At 42.4% G+C, this 20,907-nt stretch overlaps 1 protein-coding gene across 3 annotated transcripts in view; it reads left to right on the forward strand.

Moving 5' to 3' along the window:
• Slc1a2 (solute carrier family 1 member 2) overlaps positions 1–20,907 on the forward strand; it is a 146,687-nt gene that overhangs the window by 100,120 nt on the left and 25,660 nt on the right. For all 3 annotated transcript variants that reach the window (XM_047516938.1, XM_047516940.1, XM_047516937.1), the window contains exons 6-9: positions 134–260; positions 7,867–8,100; positions 13,021–13,215; positions 18,695–18,829. In XM_047516938.1, coding sequence (XP_047372894.1) covers positions 134–260; positions 7,867–8,100; positions 13,021–13,215; positions 18,695–18,829 — 691 coding nt within the window. The remainder of the gene's footprint in view (positions 1–133; positions 261–7,866; positions 8,101–13,020; positions 13,216–18,694; positions 18,830–20,907) is intronic.

Consider the following 20,907-nt stretch of genomic DNA (forward strand, 5'->3'; position numbering starts at 1 on the left):
GTGTGAAATATGATGCTTATGTCTTTTAATTCCTAGGGTAAATGGCTCCCCTATTTTGGGAATGGTGAAGACAGAGGGAAGGAACCATGTGGTTTGTAATCTGTGCTTGTGTGGAATGTGATTCCTCCAACAGGTCTGATAGGGTTTTTCATTGCCTTTGGCATCGCCATGGGGAAGATGGGTGAGCAGGCCAAGCTGATGGTGGAGTTCTTCAACATTTTGAACGAGATCGTAATGAAATTAGTGATCATGATCATGTGGTAAGTGTGTGTTCTTACTTTATGGTAGTGGGGAATGGCAAGGCCTTGGGGTCCCTAGAGGATACTTGACCCTCCCTGCAGGAAAGAGTGGGCATACACCGTCAAGTGGCTTACTAGAAAGGTCTTGAAAAAGGATGGAAATCTCTTCCTGAGCTTCCCCTAGAACAGGGGTCAGCAAATAGTGGCCGTTGGGTTCAATGTGATATATCATCTATTTCGTAGGCCTCATAAGCTGAGAGTATGGTTTTATGGTTTTGACTGTCTATGTTAGTTCAGGCTGCTGTAACAAAGTACTGGGTAGCTCCTCCATGACAGAGTTTGTTCTTCAGAGTTCTGGAAGCTGGCAGTCTGACACTGGGGTGCCAGCATAATTGGGTTCTGGTGAGGACCCTCTTCTAGGTTGTGGATGACCAACTTCTCGCTATATCCTCACTTGGTGAAAAGAGAGTTAGAAGCCCTCTGGGTATTCTTTATAAGGGCATTATTTCAGTCCATTCCAGCTGCTATAACAAAATGCCTTAGACTAGGTAATTATGAAGAATAGATATTGATTGCTTATAGTTCTATGAGCTGGGAAGTCCACGATCAAGGCATTAGCAGACTTCGTATCTGGTGAGAGCCTTTTCCGCATAGATTACTCCTTCCGTGTCTGGAAGGGGCAAGCAGGCTTCCTCAAATCCTTTCTATAAGGACACTAATCCCCTTCTTGGGGACTCTTCTCCTGAATGGCCCACTTCCGAACACTGCATGGGAGATTAAGTTTCAACACGTGAATTTTGGGGGAAACACAAACATTCAAAATGTAGTAGGCATTAACCCCACTCAGTAGGGCTCCTCTATCATAATCTAATCACCTCCAAAGGCCCCCATCTCCTACTATCACATTGGCAGTTACAATTTCAACACAAGAATGGAGAGGGGCACAAATATTCGACTGGTCACTATGGCTAAAAAGCAAAGAAAATCAAAATAATATTGTTCCATGACACATGAAAATTATGCAAAATTCACAGTCAGTATCCATAAGTAAAGTTTTACTGGAACATAGCCATGCCTATTTGTTTTTACACATTCTCTGTGGCTGCTTGCTTGTTGTAACAGCAGAGTTTAATAGTCGCCACTGCAATTGTAGATTCTCCCAAACCTAAAGCATATACTGTCTGACTCTTCACATAAAAAGTCTACTCATTCCTACACTGGAAGAAAAACAAACAAGCCTGAAAAACCAACCAGTAATTCTAAAGATGAACAGTATCAGAGATGTAAAACCAACCCAAGACACCAGGGACAAGGCATGATCCAAGGAGTGTGGAGGAGCTTCTGATCCAATATTCTAATATCCACAAGTAATGTCTTCAACCCAGTCACTCGTGATTCACACAGAAGAGGAAAGAGGCAGCAGTCAGCCATGCAAGCTAGGACCGGATGTACTCTTGGAAATCGGGTTCCACCCACTGGTTTCCCAACTCTGTTGAGAGTTTAATAAGCTATACTACATAAAGCAGAACAGGCCTCTTGCTTAAATATTAGGATCTGCCCTTGTTACCTAGAATTCAGAGCAGAATGTACATCCTTGCTCTAAAGACACAGCTCATATTTCTGAATATAATGCCAACCATGTGGGTAATGTATAAAAATTATTTTCTTCATCTATACTAACATCATTTCTACTGAACCTGTGTAGGAAACAGAATCTTCTAGGAAATCTGATGAGTCAGTAGGATAAAGTGTAGCCTCCCTTCTCCTCAGGGATGAAGGGTGGTGTGGATTAAAAAGTTTCCCATTCATTGAAACCAAAACTCTTACAAGGTTTAGCATCATTCCCCATGATGAGGCAGGGATGGGACCTATGAGATGATTCCTGACAGCTGTCTGGTTGCCTCATCCAGGAAGTTGGGAGGGTGTTCTGTGTGTGAGATGCCAATTCTACACATTCTGTTCATTCTTTAGCCACCTCATCAGCAACATCATTTGATAACCACGTGTGTGCAAAGGCTCTGGGAAAACAGCCAACCACCCTTTAACTGACCCCTCAAAGTTGAAATCATCAGAGTTCTTTGTATTCTTCTCTACCTACTAGTAAAAGTTTGAAATAGTAGCAAAATATAACATCGAAAAACTAATAATAGTAATTATTAACTTGTAATAGTTGTTAAATTCTTGGTATATGTTCAGTATTATTGTGATTACTGTATGTATATTAACCCATTTATTATCAACAACAATTATAGTTATTATTGTTAAATCACAGTTAAGATTTACCAAATTCCTGCTATATGCTTGGTATAATTCTAGTTATTTTTCATGCATTAACTCATTCACTCCTCACAATAGTACCTAACATAAATAGATACTTCTGTTAACCCATTTCCAAATGAGGAAAGTAAGACTAAGTGCAAAGGTTGACTTTCCCAATTTCTGTGGAACTGTATGTAAGTGTTACTTAATTTCCTTTTGACTTTGGATTGAATTGAATCTGGGATCCTCCTGTTACAAGCTGTGTGACCTTAGGCAAGTTAGACACACTCTAAACCCCAATATCTTAACTGTAAAGGGAGATGATCATAGAATCTGTATCACTGGATTGCTCTGATGATTAGGTGAGATGGTGAACCAGTCGTGGAACATTTTCTGTGTGTCAGGAACCATCTGAGTACTTTGCACGAATTAGTATCGTTACTGTAATTTTGTTGTCATCAATTCCACCCATATCCTGTGTATTTCTGTGTTCAGGAATTCTCTAAGAAACTTGAAAAACCCTTCATTTTGGTGTGACTTTTCATATCCTCTTTTTTCTTTTCTTTTTTTGGAAAATCTGAAAAACTTAAGTAGAAGGTAAAACTTCTCATAATCTTCCACTCTAAAAACAAAAATAAGAAGTAAAATCTCTGTGCACACTTCCAATTCTTTTTCCCACTTAACCACCTCCCTTCCACCAAGATCCACACTGTTAAAACAAAACGTATTAATGGCACTTGTTAAGTAAGGGAGGAAGGCATTCTTCAGGACCATCTTGAGGTCTGGGGACCATGGCAACGGGATGATGCCGTGGGGGAGCCAGAGTAGGCTCAACTCCAACTACAGCTGGGCAAGTGGGAATTGAGAGCCAAGGAGCAGGGTGGAGAGATCAGCAGAGGGAAAATTTCTAAGAGATAGCGTCAGGAGTGAGAGATTGTGGCTAAACTGACTTACCGGGATTCTTGCTAAAGACAGGCCAGGGTGAGGACATTAGGGATGGAGGATGAGGAACCTGATCAGATATGCAGAGTGATGAGACAGGGAGGGTGGGATTCCTGCTAAAGTGACTCAGAAGGGCTCTTTAAGGAAGTACACAGATGGACCTAGAAGGTTGAGGTGCTCCTCCAAAGTTTGGTCAAACAAAGAATCTTTGTCAGCCCGTCTATTCTTTCATGTGGTACTTATCTATTCTGTGCCATTGGTGATTCCAGTCACTGGTGATATCACGGTGAAGAAGACAGAGGAAGGTCCCTTCCCTCATGAAGCTTGCATTCTAGTGAAAGGGGAGAAGGGAGCACAAAAGGAAGCAAGTAGTTCAGGGAGTAATAAGTTCTGCCAATGAACTTATGAAGCAATGAAGCAGGGCTGTGGAATAGAGCCACGGGGGCAGGCACGAGGGGCCAGGCAGCGCTCTCCTGAGGGAAGGCGAGGCCACGAAGACCTGAAGAGTGGGAGGGTTTTGCAGATTAGGACAAAGGTCTGTGGCAGCCAGAGTGTGGCTGGCTGGGGAGATGGGGGTAGAGGCAAGGGAGGTGGAGAGGCAGGCAGCAGTCAGAACGGGAGGACCCTGCAGGTCAGCGGATGGACTGGGTTTTATTTATTTGTGAAACTAAATCCTGGTATTTTTTTTCCTTGGAGGCTATGTGATTTTTACTCTTTCCAGATAAAAGTTCTAATCTACATGTGGTGATTCTAAACAAAAACTCCTCTTTGGGTAACTAAAATAACTATCCCTGTGTGGGAAAAATGGAGGTTGGGTTACTTTCTGAGCCTGAGTATGAATAGCATCTTTAATCAACTCTTGGGATGTGTGTTTAGCTCTTTATTGATAATCTCCTCTAATTCTGGATTCTCCTGGGATCCATCCCAAACTATCACTCTGGTGTTGCTATTGGAAACTGTGGGACAGAACCAGAGTGGTTTTAGGGCAGTACTGAGAAAGTCCCTCAGCTTACCTCCATTCCCAGTGCCTATCCTACCTTTTGTCCCAATCATGAAAGTCCCAAATTTATCATTTCAGTGGGTTAAGACCTCAAAGGTCTTGAGTAAATTGGAGCTAAAATAAATGGGTCTCCAGAGGCTAACCAAGATATATTTACAGTTCCTCATTGGCAGATGAGATTTTTGTTCCTTGAAACAGTGGTTTCCAAAAACATCAGCATTACCTGGGGAGTATATTTAAGATATAAAAGTCCCAGGCCAGCTCTAGGTGGTGAGTCTGGGCACACGAATTATTAAGACAGCCAGGCGATGGTGGCCCAGGTGGCCCACGGGTACAGAGGTAGATTGAGGGCTGGGGATGAGTTTGTGGAGTGGAGACCAACCCCGGGAGGGGAATCTTTCTGGGACCCCAGTGCTCATAAGAACTGAGGTTCCTAGTGGGTAGAGATTGGAATGGATGTCATAGCAGTAAGAACAAGACTCAGGCCAGCTCTTGATAATTAGTGGCTTTGAGACAATGAACAGAACTGAGAATATAACCATCTGAGGGCAGCATGGGAGTGAATTTGCACGGCAGCTCAGTACTCATGTCCTTTTAACTTAGAAGCAGGCCCAAGAATTACTGGGCATCATTTGTCACTTGGCTGCAGAACTCTCAGTGGGTCTTTTAGCTTCTTTATGCACATTGGTTTGTGACTACTTCATCTCAGAAACTGAGCAGTAACTTTAGACCCAAAGCACATACCCTATTTTCCATGGAATGTTGTTTTCAATGGGATGACTTGTTGATATGGAAACCCAGGAACTCAGATTCTGAGTGAAGACTTCTTACTTGTTTTAAAAACAGGAGCAGGGAAGTAATGGCCCTAAACAGCATCCTAAAACAAAGGCTCTTTTCTTGTCCTAATTAATGCTCATACTAGTCCAGGAGACCAAGGTGTTTGGTAAACAAGGGCTCCTGCACTGGGTGTTCATTACTCCAACACTTCTCCTTCTGTCCCTTGACTAACACTCTCCACTTAAACACTGGGAGCTCTGCTTTCCCAGCGAGCGAGCAGAGTACCCCAGAGGTAAACTCCCGCCTCTCTCTAGTCCATTTGGCTCTGGTTCAAATGAGCTCTCCAGGACACTCAAATAGCTGGTCTACCTTGGCAAAGAGCCTTGAAAACATTTTCTCTCCATTCTACAAACTGCTTGACCCAGTTTGGGAGAGAGGGGGGAATATTGAATGGCTCCCAAAACAGCTCATCTCTGTTTTTTCTGGACATCTTTAAAGGGTGATTGGTGCTTTGGAAAGAATCAATCTCTTGGTCTATGAAGATAAACACATTGTGGCTTTATAGGAAGGTGCATTCTGCTCAATTATTTATAATCTCAGTGACAAAGTGCCGGCCCCTGAGACTCCTCGGCTGACTTATGGGATGTCGTGACCATGGGCAACATGACCATGTTGTGACCAGGAGAATGTAAAATGGGAAGCGACAAGGGTTTGATGGTATGACAGAGGTTTGTTTCAGATGCCCTAATGTCTAGGAAAGCAGTCCTCAAATGTGGCCAGCTTGAGCCCAGGCTGGATGTTCTTCAGGAAACGCAGGGCCTGCGCTCATGTTCTAACTCATGACCGTCAGTTAAAAGTCAGCTTGCTCAGGATAAGCTTCCTCTTGAGACAATATTTTGCTCATAAAAGCATCTGCCATTGGGTGGCCTGCAAGATATCTTAGGAAGCCTCATTAACTCTGTGTTGACTCATTAAGCATCGAAGATAAGAGAACACGGGGTATATGTGTGACCCCAGAACCTCTGAGGAATTCCTTTGTCAGGGGTCAGAGAATGAATGGTCCTGGCAGGGATGGAGGAGGAGACTTAGTTTCAGCAGGGCACTGACAGGCGTGTTGAAAAGCCTCATCCTCACAGCAGCAGGTGAGGTGGGAGTCAGTCTTGATGGCCACATCTGTAAAATAGGAATTGGGCACTAACAAGTTCACATGGCTGGACGGCTCCATGTCTTCTGTCGTTGCCTGAGGGACTCTCACCTGTTCTTCTGTAACGCAAGGAAGGACTTGATCCAAGTACAACTGCAAAAAAATCAAGTTCACTGAGGCAACTGCTTTCTTGCCAGACACCCCTGCTCCTGCTGGAGCCTCATCTGGGGACTTCATTTCTTTCTCCCTGTGGTCTTTCTCACAAATATGTTGATCCTTTTAAATAACATTTCGACCTTCCCACAAATATGTTCATTTCAGCCAGAAACTCACAGGCTGAACAAATTTATGCCCCAGCAACACCACATGGGATAAAAGAGAAGAAAAAGAAGGAAAAAAGAAAAAAAAAGAATGTTGCCATCACGCAGAGAATAAGCTCAAGATGAGAGAAAACGGTTAGCTCTCCCAAGGGTGGGAACCGAAATAGTTCCCAAGCTCTCCATAAAACAATGATAAGGCAGAAATATACCATAAGTCTGTAGGGGACATCTGGGGACACAGTGAATTGCCTGCTTATCTTCCAAGAACTGGGACTGCTCACTAAAGGGAAGTTGCTGGGCTCGAGAGAGGAAAACCCCCGGGTCGTGGAGGTCCACGGACCTGAGTTGTTCTTTCACTTCCTGGTCTTGTGGCTCTTGGGCTGATTATTGAACTTTCCCAAACTCCACTTTCTTCACTTGCCAGAGAGAATAATGATGCCTAGATTTTAGTGTTGTGGTAAGGATTAAATGAGGCTCTGACTGTCCCGTTCTCACCATGGGTGCTTGAAAACACGATGAACAGTGGTCAACTTTACTGTTAAAGAAAAAGTAGTTGCAGGCTTCGAAGCCATAAAACCACACTTCTCTAAATGCACACTTGGTTTCAGATGGTTTTCTTATTTTGAGAGCTCTCTGTCTTTCTCTCTTGCCCTCTCCCTCTCTTATTTGAATATATTCCCTGTCTTCCAAACAAAGCAGTGCAAATTTACAAACCCCAGTTTATAAATTGCTGAAAAGTTATCCCCAAATGTCGAAGAAGGAACTGAAAAGCTCAAAAATCAAACAAGTTTCCCAGAGATACAGCCCTCATCTCTCAGCTTCTAACTTGGTGGCTTGAGAAAGAGAGAAAGACAGTTGAGGTAAAGGCGACCAGTAAGGCGTGTCTCCCTTGTTCCCCTGACGCACCTCAGCAACACAGTGTGCCTTTGGACTCTTCGTCAGAGCAGGCGTCACTAGGTCCATAAAACAGACTTCAGTTAAAACAGTTAATCCAGAGGGAAAATAACATCTCTTGAATTGCTTGACTCCTTTTCTCTGCAGAACTTTTTTTTTTTTTTTTTTTTTGGTGCAGAAAATGAACGGTTTCCCTTTCCCTCAGGGTGAAGTACATAGGAGGGCCCAGATTTGAGTTCTGAATCCCTTAATGATCTCCTCAATGCTGCTTTTTTCTTGTGTGTTTTTCAGGTACTCTCCCCTGGGTATCGCCTGCCTAATCTGTGGGAAGATCATTGCAATCAAGGACTTAGAAGTGGTTGCTAGGCAACTGGGGATGTACATGGTAACAGTGATCGTGGGCCTCATCATCCACGGGGGCATCTTTCTCCCTTTGATTTACTTTGTAGTGACCAGGAAAAACCCGTTCTCCTTTTTTGCTGGCATTTTCCAAGCTTGGATCACTGCCTTGGGCACTGCTTCCAGGTAGAGAATATGAGAAATCACCTTTCTTTCTGCTCATTCCCTTTCCCCACTCGCCACTTCCTGTTTCTCAAAATCCTCCATCACAAAGTTCAATGAGAACACTTTTCACATATTATTAAAATCCTTTAGAGAAGGTGAACACTTTGAATTTTTAGCCTTTTTCTAGGAACTTCCAAGAAGTCATCTTGCATATTTTTGCTGATGTGCAACTGTATTGGAAACATGATATTATATTATTTTTTAGGTGAAAGCATGCTATTAATTTCCATGCCTAACTTGCTACATAAAACATTGATTTAGTTTGGTTTTATATGTTTTCCAGAAGGGTGTAACAGGATGTTGTTCAATTAACATCCCACTTGTGATTTGAAAAAATGATATCACGAAGTATCACTCATGAGATTTGGGAAAACAATTTTTGAAGAGTAGAAGAATCAACTTTTACAGAGTAAATGGTATATTGAGATTTTTCCAACAAAATGAGCCAAGCCTTTGACCTCAACATGAACTTCTAATCGACTATTCTGCCCCAGTGTGATTTTTTTCCTCAAAATCAAACTTACTTGACTTGACCTTGACATAGAGTCAGATCCTCCATAACCCCATGCCAGTGCCTAGGGAGTCAATGAGCATATAGATATATGGAAGGAAAATAATATTCTTAAATATAATCTTGGACCAAAATTAGCCAAAACAACACATATTAAAAAACAAAGAAAAACAAATGAATAAGAAATGCCTGGTTATTTAGAATTTCAAAGACGAAAAGAGTTTTATTACCTCAGGATTCCGTAGTTGTTTTATTTCTGCCTATCTGTCCGTAGGTAACAAAATTATGTCTGAGATCATGAGACAGATAACAGTGAGGCCAGCAAACTCTGAACCCCACAGCTCGAAGGCAGATCCTGGTTGCTGAGCCCACCCACTGCTGATGAGGTGGCCTCTCTCTGACACAGTGTGGCCAAGCTGACCCAAGGCTACTGAGCAGACTGTCAGTTTTGCCTTAAGTGACCTACCAGGCCAAAAGTGGTGACTGCGAAATTATATTTCCATTTTGCAAATTAATGAGAATTTGGTAAAAAGCTGAAATGTGTACAATCCTGGGGACCCAGATTCAGCATCCTATTTCCCAAAATGAAGGGAAACACTTTAAAATTTGCTTTTTCCTCTGTCAATTTTCTGTGACTAAATATCTCTATCTATCAAGATCCTCTCCTTTTGGAGAAAGAGTAAATTTTTTTTTTCAAAACTAAAACAACCTTCCTTGATTTTATTTTTGTTTACTAATTATGAGTTTGGTATTTGCTCATTGTGATAAAGTTCACAGTTTGAAAACTTGAAACAATATAATGAACATGACCAGTTAGTTACTTTGTCAACAAGTGACAATTGCTAGTAACGTTTTAGTCAATCTTTACAGTTATATATATCCATTCAGTCCTTATTATGTAAGTGTATTGTTTTGGAAACTACTATTTTTCACTGGTCAACAGATCATAAAAATTATGTCCATTCATAGATTTTTTTTACTACTATTTTGTAAACTACATAATACAGTCTAGTACTATGATACAAACTCCATCCCTCTCCACCCCCAGTAATATACATTTAAAGCCTGTCTATTAAAGGGGGCTGTGTCGAGAATCTTTATAGGTACATCTCTGCAAGTTTGTCTGGTGATCTAGAAGTGAGGATACACCTCTAGACATTCCAGTCCTATTGGTGAAAAACTATCTCATTGAATCCGTATATCTTTGAGTACTAACAAGGAGAGACATTTTTTCCTGTGCCTGTTGATCCTTATCCCTTATCCCTTATCCCAGCCACCTCCAAGTCCCACCCCCTCCTGTGTGTGAACCAGCTCATTTTTCTTTTGGAAAATCCTCTTCTGCTCTGTTTTCAAGGTTTTTTTTGTGTGTGTGTGTATAAAAATATTAACTCCTGTGTCACATGTTGCAATGATGCCCCTCTCCACTTGACTTTGTTATAAAAATTCACAGAGCTCTTTTACCACCAGAAGTTCTAAATTTGTGTGTTGTCAAATCTGTAAATATTTCCCTTTATATAAACTCTTAGAGATATCAGTTTTGCTCAGGCATCTCTTTCTACTCACAATTATAAATTATTACTTTATGGTTTCTTCTTGTACCCTTATAATTTTTATCTTTAAATGGTTTCAAAAATGGTTATTTTTTCCTTTTGAATGAGCAGACTGTTATTCCAGTACCTTTTTAAAATGAGGTAAGTCAAGGCACATCCTGGTATTTAAATAAAAAATAAATGCTTGGGTTATCTAACCAAGACTGCAAATATTAGAATCATTTCTCCCCTTTACCCTGCATTTCATTTGAACAAAACATATGGTTTTAATCTTCCACTAAAATCATAATTTTTGCCTGAATGTGGAGTTTCCTTTTTAAAAAAAGGCAATGTGGCAGGAATCACATACTAAAAATTAACTGAGGATTTTTTTTTTCCATAATAGCTACAAAGAGAAGCAGGGGTGGGGGGAGCAAAGCCCAGGGACATCCCATAAATACCCTTTCTGCGTCTTTGGACCTTATCCCAAATGAGGGTATCGACAATGTTTGAACTGCTCTTCTCGGTGGGTACAGAGACTGGTGACAAGAAGAACAGATGGAGGGGTGTGGCCCAGGTCAGACCTCTGTGCATCCCTTGGACTTCAGTTTATGCCATTAAAACTCATCTGGAAAAACAGGAAGAATCTCAAGTATCTGACATTATTATTAGCAACATTTGAAGACGGTCCTATGTTCTTTGATGCAGGAGCCGAAAGCAATGCCAGAATGCCAGCCTGTCAACACAGGAAAGCATTGAAGTTCTCAGGTCCTGGTTTGGATTGATTGGGTATTTGTGGATTTTCAAGACACAAATATAAAGTCTGTCCAGTGGAAAAATAGAGAATATTTTCATGCCTTACCAATATTTTTTCCAATTTCTTTAATTATCTAAAGATTCTTTGATGACATTTTGGGAAAATGAATGCAATAATAAAAATTAATATATTCCAGTGATCCAGAAGTTTGCTTAAGACCATGTGATTGAGGATCCAGCTGCCAGCCATGACTGAGTAGCCCTTTTAGACCAAGTATGGTGTCCTGGCAACCATAGTTGCCATAGTTGCCAGTCCCAGGAAACATGGGGGAAAGGGATGATAGAAATAAAGGGACACTAATTTCTTACTAAAACAGCTGGGGCAGCAAGCCAGATACAGTGGCATCTTATGTATGCAAAACAACAGCAAAATAAAACAAAACAACTTTTCAACTGAACTTATGATATTTTAGTAATGGAATATCCTGCAAGAATTCATTTCTTCTTCCTATGTAAGACCAAAGAGGAGGCATTAAATAGATCCCTGACTTATAATCACAAAAAATGTTCTGGTAGGATGACTCTGGAGCCCACTAAGGTTATCATTAGGAGGTTGTAAGTCAGTTTAAGATGCATATTTGGCCAGGTGTGGTGGGACCCACCTGAAATCACAGCAGCTTGGGAGACTGAGGCAGAGGGATCACAAATGCAAGGCCAGCCTCGGCAACTAAGTGAGGCCTTAAGCAATTTAGCAAGACCCAGTCTCAAAATAAAAAATAAAAAGGGCTAGGAATGTGACTCAGTAGTTAAATACCCCTGGATTCAATCTCTAGTATCAAAAAAAAAAAAAAAAAAAAAAAAAACTGATTTGAATGTTCCTAATTTTAGAGGTTCTGGGTTCCCTGGTCCTGAGCAGGGCCTGAAATTTGCATTTCACTTAGCTGATGGTCTTCTCTCACTCTGAGAAATCTGGACTTTGGCATCTACATGCAGCCTGGTGGAGCCTCAATTCTGACTCATAGAAAGTAGTAACTATGACTAAGGATCTAAGTGCAAGTGAGTAGACGCTTCCAAATGCTGTCCACATTGAAGGTTTTCCAATGCACTGTGCTAAGATTTGAATAGGAAAATTCAAAAAGGGATGAGCCACGAAGCACTCTCATGGTATTTGAGTGTTCTACATTGCTTTCTATATTACTTCAACTTTGAAGCAAATCTGTTCAACCTCCTATGCACCTCTATCCAAAAGGAAATCATATTCTGGCCTTCAGCAGCCCTTGTTCTGAGAGGTCTCTATTTTAGAAGACATACGGACATGCCAGGAATTCTAGGCTTTGACACTGGGTCATGTAGTTTAATTCCCATCCCTCGCCTGGGAGGAGTGGGAGTGAAGTCAGTCCATATTGTGTCTTTGATTAGCTACAGATCACATGCTTTACTGCCCCAAGTCATTGTAGAGACTTAGAGTTGGCTGATGGCCATGTGTCAGGGAGTTGGACTGTATGCAAGTTTTCCCTAGCTTGAAACTGGGGTTCATGCTGAAGGGTAACTTGACGTGTTTGTCCAGCATTCTCCAAGTCAGCAGGCCAAACTCAGGGCAATTCCCAGGGGCTGGATGCAATTCATGTAGTCATTTTGTTGGAAAGAGCCTTTCTAGCATGAAATTATGGGTCATTCAAAAATTCCTCATTCCATTTTACTGTTGACAGCTGATTCCTTCTTGACTTTTTGTGTGTGTGTGTGTGTGTGTGTAGCCCAATTCATGTGGGCAATCAGATGTGCTTCAGTATTTAATCCAAGATGGAAATAGTGACCAAAAGAAAAAGAGAACTTGAAATTCTGAGTAGACCTCAAAACCAGAACCAACAAAAATATTTTTCTGCCTATTAGCATCTTAATAAGATTGAATTTGAGCCTCTAACTCACTGGTTTTTAATTTGGCTCTAGATTCTGCTTTCTGCATGTCACATTGCCTGATTGGAACAAAAGAACAAAAACTTTGCAGTGTCATTCCAGGTTGTTCTTTGTCCTGATTCTCTAAAGCAGACATAACCCTCTTTCTCCCTCTTTCTTTCTGTCCCCCAGTGCTGGAACTCTGCCTGTCACCTTCCGTTGCCTAGAAGAAAATCTAGGGATTGATAAGCGCGTGACCAGATTTGTCCTCCCAGTTGGAGCAACCATTAACATGGATGGTACAGCCCTTTATGAAGCAGTGGCCGCCATCTTTATTGCCCAAATGAATGGTGTCATTCTGGATGGAGGCCAGATCGTGACTGTGAGGTGAGAAAATGGATGCTGCAGGGCAAAGCGGGGTTGGGGCAACCCAGTAACAATCTTCTACACTGTTGCCTCTCTACACTAACTTCATTTGACAGAGGCTCTTGAATTTCAGTTTTCTTAACGGATTCATGATGAAGGAAATACAGAGGAGGAATTATTGGCCACCTTCAAGGGAAAAGGTTGCAACAGAAAAGCAGCAGATTCATATTAATCCCTTCTGTTTGTATTACACATGTTGACTCGATCCATAAATTGAATATTGTTTGATTATTGACAATCCTGTGTATAAGCCAGGCAGCATTTCTGTGCCTATTTAATGGATAAGGAAACTGAGGCTACAGGAAGCATGGATATTTGTCCGAGGTTACACCACTAGTCCTGAGCTGGCAGGGCTATAACTAGGGCTGACATCAGCTGATTCTGGATCTAATTTTTATTTCATTAAAATATGCTTCCTTCAGTATTCCAGGCAGTGATGGTAGAAATTATGAAATACTGGAAGAAACGATTCCTCAATGTGACATACCACATTTTATTACAAATAGCACATATTTTTGTTTATACTAAATCTATTTAAAATAATTCAGAACCCTCCCAAGAGGTCATTAACAATGCATTGCTCCTCTACAAACTTAAAGAACACATCTACTAGCCAGGCCAACCTTTCAGCTTCCTGTTTAGAAGTCATTGAAAAGATCAGTCTTCCAACTGTTCATTGTTGTATTGACATTATAGGATGAAATAAAACTCTTTGCAATCATCATTTTAAGATCATCCTTCACACTCCAACTCAGAGTTCAGATAAGTTAGAAGACAATTTTTGGTTTTGATTAAAGTCAAACAAAACAAGACAAAAACTATGAACTGGCTACTGGTCTTATTCATGTGCTCTTCCTATTTCTAGTGTCTCAATTTCCTTATCTGAAAAAAAGGAAGATATTCAGAATTAGGGGCTATTACTGGAAGTTCATGGGCTGAAGCCAGTTCAGTCTCACTTTGTTTGTCCTGCAATATGTTTTAAAAAATTAGAATTTCACTGTCTTGTAAGATGGGCGATTTCCAGTTACCAGTGGCCTCCCCTGCTCCCTGTTACTTATACTTGATCCTCGTCATCTGTACCACTGCTTGGCCCTTTAAGACTGTTGAGATTATGACCTTTGGATTCTATGATTTATGTTTTCTTTACCCCCTTGAGATTCCATGAGATCAGTAAATGCAGGGGCTGGGTGGATCACATTCTTTGCAACAAATGCACTTAGAGTAGAAAGAAAATTCCAAAATCTGTGACATCCAAGGCCCAAGCCCATTCTGAGAAAAACAAGTAGGTAGATATCGAAATACACTTTCAGTCTTTAAGTTGAGAGTATTACCACTCTTTTGGATCCTCTGAGATGGCAGTCTCTTTACATATGTCACCTTGAGTGTTTCCAGCAATCCTGAAGAGAAGCATAGTCATCGTTCCCATTTTTCAGAATAGCGAAGTGAGGCTCAGACTGTTAATATGGCAAACCTTGGTCTCATGGCTCTAGGTACCAGAGGCAGGAGGCAGATCTATTCCATGGACCACCTCTTTCTGACTCATCATCCCTGCTTTCTGACTTTGACACAAAGGAAAATGTTAGAATCATTATTTGTTGTTTCCCCCTCCACTGGAAGGTCAAAAGAGGCAGTGGCCTTTGTGTTAAGATTAAGGTCTTTCCAAACCCTGGACAACACTGTCAACCTTCATTTCAGAAATGTTGGTGATAATCAGATGTCTGGTTGGCCCACTGTTCATTTTCCAGGAGGCCTTTAGTGGTTAATGGGTCACTTTAGGAGACTTCTCTCAAGAAATGGGGCCCATTCCTGTCTGGTTTCTCTACCAGTCCATTGAACAGTCCAAACTCAAGAGCTGACCAGTGTCTATAGTAATACTGGAGATTGTCACTGGTCATTCTTTTGTGTGTTCTGCTGGCTGTTACCGCAGTAGAACTACATGTCAAAACTTGACTTGATTTATCTAGCTCTGGGGTATTTAAGCAGTCCAGGGATATTTTTATTAGATCATCAATTACTCATCTCTCTTATGACCATTCCAAAAGATTCAATAGATATCCCATATGCATCTGAGCTCAGTTTGGCAACTAAATTGGCAAACAGAAAAGGAAAATTCACCATGTTTAACACACAATATGAAAACATAAATAAAAATAAGATTTATTTTCTCTGCTAGAATACATCATCTGAAAAATTTCTAGAGTCTGTCTTGTCAGATGCGTTTCATCTAGTAGACAAGGAAAGGGAGACTTAGAGAATAGGTCACACATAACCAGCTAGAGGAATCCTAAAATTCAGGTTTCCCAATGCTTATGGGGGCTTCCATTTATTGAGGATGTTAACTTATGTTTGTAGAAAGAGACCTGGAAAATGGGTGTTGGGTTTTTTATTTTATGGATGGGAAAATGAAGCACAGGAAGGTGAAATAACTTGTCCAGCAGAAGTGGTGGAAATGGGATTTGAATCCAGTTCAACCATCTCTGGGGTCTGGCCTTTAACCATTACACACCTTGCCTCCACTAGTCTATGCTGTTGGTTTGCATATGTTAATTTATCTAATCCTTACAACCACTTCTTCATGATGTATGCCCTATAGAAGGACCTCAGTTTCCTCATCTCTACAATGGGTTCGAAAGTCACATGCTCTGGGTTGTTTGAGAGCATAGTACCTGATGTATAGTCAACTCTCAATAAGCATTAGCTGTTACTATTAAAACACCACAGTATTCCGACACTTAAAAAAATGTGGCAGTAATATAATGAGTACTAGAGGTTTCTCACAATGGAAAACTTGCTCCAGGTCAGAGTATGAAGCCTTCTAAATCATGTCCTAACAGAGAACGTGCGAGACTGCCAACTGCCTTACTTTAAAACTCCAAGGTTTTAAACCCTGTACCAAGCAAAATTGGCTTCTAGTTCCTTAGTTCCTGGTCTTGATGCAACCCTGGCTACCCATCAAGTTCTCTCTGTTAGGAATTGAGAGATGGGAGAAGGAATCAGTGACGAAGTGATTGGATTGTGCTGGAATGATCCAATTTTATCTACATAGGGTTTATATTAACAATGATAGTGCTAGGAATTTTCACTCAGGAAAGGATACGGTTGGCCGTGTATATTTAAATATCTGATCCCTGACAAGTACTGCCAAATCTTCCTTAATGGCAGACTAGGGCTGCCTCTGGGAGACTAACATGGAGGGTACGCAGTTCACTGCCAGAAATTTATTTGGAGAAAAATAGCCAAGTCCAGCTTTATGCTGTGCTACCAAATAAATCCCTCAACCTCTCCTACCATGGATCTCAGCATATTCATTTATTCATAGAACTTCCAGAATGGTGGTGGGGATCAGGGACATCAAGAGTCAGAATGGCTTTGGCATCAAGCAGATGAGTGTTCAAATCCCAGCAGGCCATGTTCCAGCTGTGCTACCCTGAGTTTCTCCATCCAGCTAATCAATGGTTTCCTCATGATGAAAGCTAGTCTTATCATGCATGTATCTTGCAGGATTACAGTGAGGTTCTGCTTTGATGTTGTATATATAGCACCCGGTACAGCCTCCAGGAACTGGCCCTAGGGAAGTGAGTGGAAGGTCAGGCAAAGCAGAGAGGGATGAGCGGGTAGAGGGGCAGTCACTCACTGCCCAAGGAGACTTTGCAGCTGTTGCTTGGAATTACACAGACACCACTGGGGCAAAGGAACTAACTTTCAGGAAGAAATTTCTTTATAGGATTTGTCTCACACAACCAAAAATAAGCCAGAGAAAATGGCTACGTGCAAAGGATGTGTAAGAGTGACTCATAACCAAAGAAACTGACGCTGTAAAGAAAAAGTAGAGGCCAAGATCACTGGAACTTGGGAAGTTCCCCTTCCCTGCTATTCTGTGTTTCTTGGGGAAATGACTGAGAATTCCCACCTTCCAGCTCTGGGGCTTTAGGGAAGTTTTCATTGCAAAACAGCCTCTCCTTTCCCCTGATAAAAATGACAATTCACTTTTCCCAGGGGGTTGCAATGTGCCTGGCCACTTCAAAGTGTATCTCTCCTCATTAGCTCCTGAAATCTTCTGGCTGCCCCGTGCATAACATCTTATTGTTACCTCCATTTTTCAGATGAGGAAATCAAGGCTCAAAGAGGTTAGGTTGCCCAAAGTCATGGGGTTAATAAGTGGGAGGGCTGGGATTTGAACCGGGGTTGTTGAAGTCCAGAACTTTTACTGAGAACCAGTGCACTCTGCCTGCTGATGCAGATGTGTTCAAGGAAGATGCAGTGTTCTAAACCCAGATACCAGGTCCATACTTACGGGGAGAGGAAGAACACAGAAGGGAATAGATACCAGGGTAGGTGTCTGCACTGTCTGCAAGGACTGGAAATATGAAAAAGTCAGCTCAACCCACAGACTCTCCAGAGGCCTTCATTTCCTCCATGTCAGACTAGATACATCTAGATCCCTCCCAGCTGTAAGATCCCAGGATTCTGTGCTCAATGATGGTCTGGACTTGTTGAAACCCTCCGAGAGGCTGGCTCTCGGTCTGGAGGCTGAGAGCCTACTCTGGAATTTTATAACCATAAAGAAAGCAAACCCCCTTTTCTTTTCAGTGACCACAAAATCAAGCTGGGCATCCTTCATTTTAGAAGCACCCGTCCACTTAGAAGTGACAGCCTTTATAAATGGCATCTATAAAAGAGAGGGAAAGAAGACACTGCCCTTTGCTGGGCCCTAGAGACCCCCTGGCATTTAGACAGAGCACTTGAACCCTAGGTCAACCTCCCAGAGACAGCCCTGGAAATGGGGTTGCTTGGAAAGAAGACACTGGGATGTTTCAGAAAGAAAGCTTTCCTTTATTCCATTATCATTGCTTGGTACCTTCTTTCCAAATAATATATTTTCCAGCCCATGGAGAAGCATCCAGGCAACTGAAGCTTAATGTCATTTGGAATCTGTTGATTTCTTCCCCTGATGTCCACTCAGTTGGGTCTGGATATTTCCTATTCTGAGTTCTCATGTTAGCGTTGGCAGTGACCTCCTCAGACTCTTGCCACGTAGTCCAAGCGACGCTGGTGCTCACAGACACATAAAGGCGTAAGCAGAAATGAATGCAGTTGTGTTCCCGTGGGAGGATTAAGGGTGATTTATTTTTCTTCCTTAATATTTCTTTGCCTGCTTTGAGAGCTACAGTTACCTAATTTGAGCCCTGTGATAGATTAGGCTAATTGGATTCCATGATGAGAAGCAGTCTGCAATCCATAAATTTATAAGCTTCTATCACAGTCGAGCAGAATCCAAAACAGACCCTAATTCTTGGGTCTTGGTACTTGAGACTTCTCTGTCCCTTGGGGGAGGAGGAGAAGGGATTTGAGTACTGCAGGAAAATTGGAATTTAAGATTGCCAGGGATGGTTTTGCCAAGACTCTCCTTTCCATGACCTGGCCTTCTCTGTTCTCACAGCCTCACAGCCACCCTGGCGAGTGTGGGCGCAGCCAGTATCCCCAGCGCCGGGCTGGTCACCATGCTCCTCATTCTGACAGCTGTGGGCCTGCCGACAGAAGACATCAGCCTGCTGGTGGCTGTGGACTGGCTGCTGTAAGTGCCTGCCGAGGGGGTTCTGTGGGGGTTGTGAGTGCTGCCTTCCAGAGTGGCAGGTAGCAAGGACACAGTGGGGACCTTAGCCAGTCCCATGGCACCCCTCACTTCCTGCCTCCTCCCTTTCCTCTAACATTTACTGAGCGTCCACTTAAAACCAAAGAAGAAAAAGAGGAAACTCTGAGGGCCCCCAGTCTACTGGAGGAAGCAGATACCAAGTTAAAAGCGAATAGAAAGGAGCGGACAAAAAGTCCCGAATTATGTATATAAAGCCAGATAGAAAGGAGCCACGTACCATCTGATTCTATTTCCCTAAAGCTCTAGGAAAAGATAACACAATCTCAGCACTAAAAAGAGGTCAGGGTTGCCTGCGGCCAGTGGGTAGGGTGTAGAAATTAACTGGGAAGGGTCACGAGGGAACCTAAGGAGTGATAAAAATGTTCCATATGCACAGGTGTCTGTAGTTGTCAAACCTCATCAAACCATACACTTAAAATGAATTTTTTTTTTCTTTTTTGGTATAGGGGATTGAACCCAGAGACATTTAACCACTGAGGCACATCCTTATTCCTTTTTAATATTTTATTTAAAAACGGTCTCACTGAGTTGCTTAGGGCCTTACTAAGTTGCTGAGGCTGGCTTTGAACTTGAGATCCTCGTGCCTCAGCTTTCCGAGCTGTTGGGATTATAGGTGTGTGCCAGAATGAGTATGTTTTATTGAATCTAAATTGCACTACAAAAACATATTAAAAAACAGCCACACAAAAAAGCACAGTGGTGGAGACAGGCATCCATTCTGGCCTAGGATACAGGAGCACAGTGGAGAATGTCAGCAAACAGTGAAAACGGTTCCTGAATTTGAGTGCTCATTCTGTGCGCCTGATATTCTCTTATAACAATTGTGAAAGATTAGGGTTATTAGTCTCATATTATAGATGAAGGAACTGAGGCAACTGAGGTTTAGAGAGGTAAAATGACTCTGGAATGAACAGAGATTCAACCTTAGGCATACCTGGTTCTGGAATCTTCCATGTTCTTATTCATGGCCATATTCCAGCTTTATAAAGCAATGATAGTTGAGCTGAATCATAACCAATAGGTAGAAGTTACCCAAGAATATATAGTGGAGGGGAAACAGGACGTTCCAGTTGAGGCCAGCCTCTACAAAGGCACCGAGGCTACTAACAGTGTACTTATACTGAGGGGACCTATAAGTGAGAAAGGTGAGGCAAGACGGACAGGCTTGAAGCTCTGCAGGGAAGCTTGGACTTGACCATGGACATGTAGCCAGCTACATTTCCCATGTAAGACACTTTCTTACTGTCTCACTGTCCATTCTTGAAGGTAGACAAGTCTAGCCACATGGTCCCCAATAGGGACTTCAGAGTGGACCTTCTCTAAAGTCCACTTCTCACATTTGGGCACCGCTCTTCTATGAGAAGTACATTGATACGTCCTGTCCAGTCTTGGGGTTAAATGGTAGTGCTCTGAGTGATGCCTTGGGTTTGGTGTCAGAGGTGCAAAGTGACGAGGGGTGGCACCGAGCTCCGAGGCTCAAGGGCCCACGCTGGTGTTTTGAACAGCCTTACACACCAGTGGCAGTTGTCCTGACATTTATCGGCATGAGTTTTAAGAGCCAGAAGCCCATTCGATGATCTCGAGTTTGTCCTTCTTCCCTACTTCTGTCCTTCCAAAGAGAAAAAGAAGCAAGAGGCTGACAGGAAGAAGTACCTCCAGGAAGCTAGAAGACGGCCTGGTCTCTCCATAACACGTGCCTGCTGGCGATGCAGGCAGGGAGTTTACGTTAGAAGTAAGAGGGGGCTCTCTGGGAGCGAGGCTCAACCCAGGGGCTCTGTGAGGAAGTCATGCCTCTTCCTGGCTGGCTCTTTCCTCGTCGGAGACATGTTTTGGGTCTGTCTCTGCCAATCTCTCTGGTGGAGGCTCTCCTCTGCTAACTCGCCCTGTGGGCTCCAGGGGGCAGACTTTCTCAAGGCCTCCCTTCAGACAATGGCTGGAAGGTGCCCTTCCACCTTCCATTGTGACACAGCTGGGAGTCCACGGTGGGGTCTGGTGGGAAG

The sequence above is a fragment of the Sciurus carolinensis genome, chromosome 11, assembly GCF_902686445.1.
Source record: "Sciurus carolinensis chromosome 11, mSciCar1.2, whole genome shotgun sequence".
NCBI classification, from domain to species: Eukaryota; Metazoa; Chordata; class Mammalia; order Rodentia; family Sciuridae; genus Sciurus; species Sciurus carolinensis.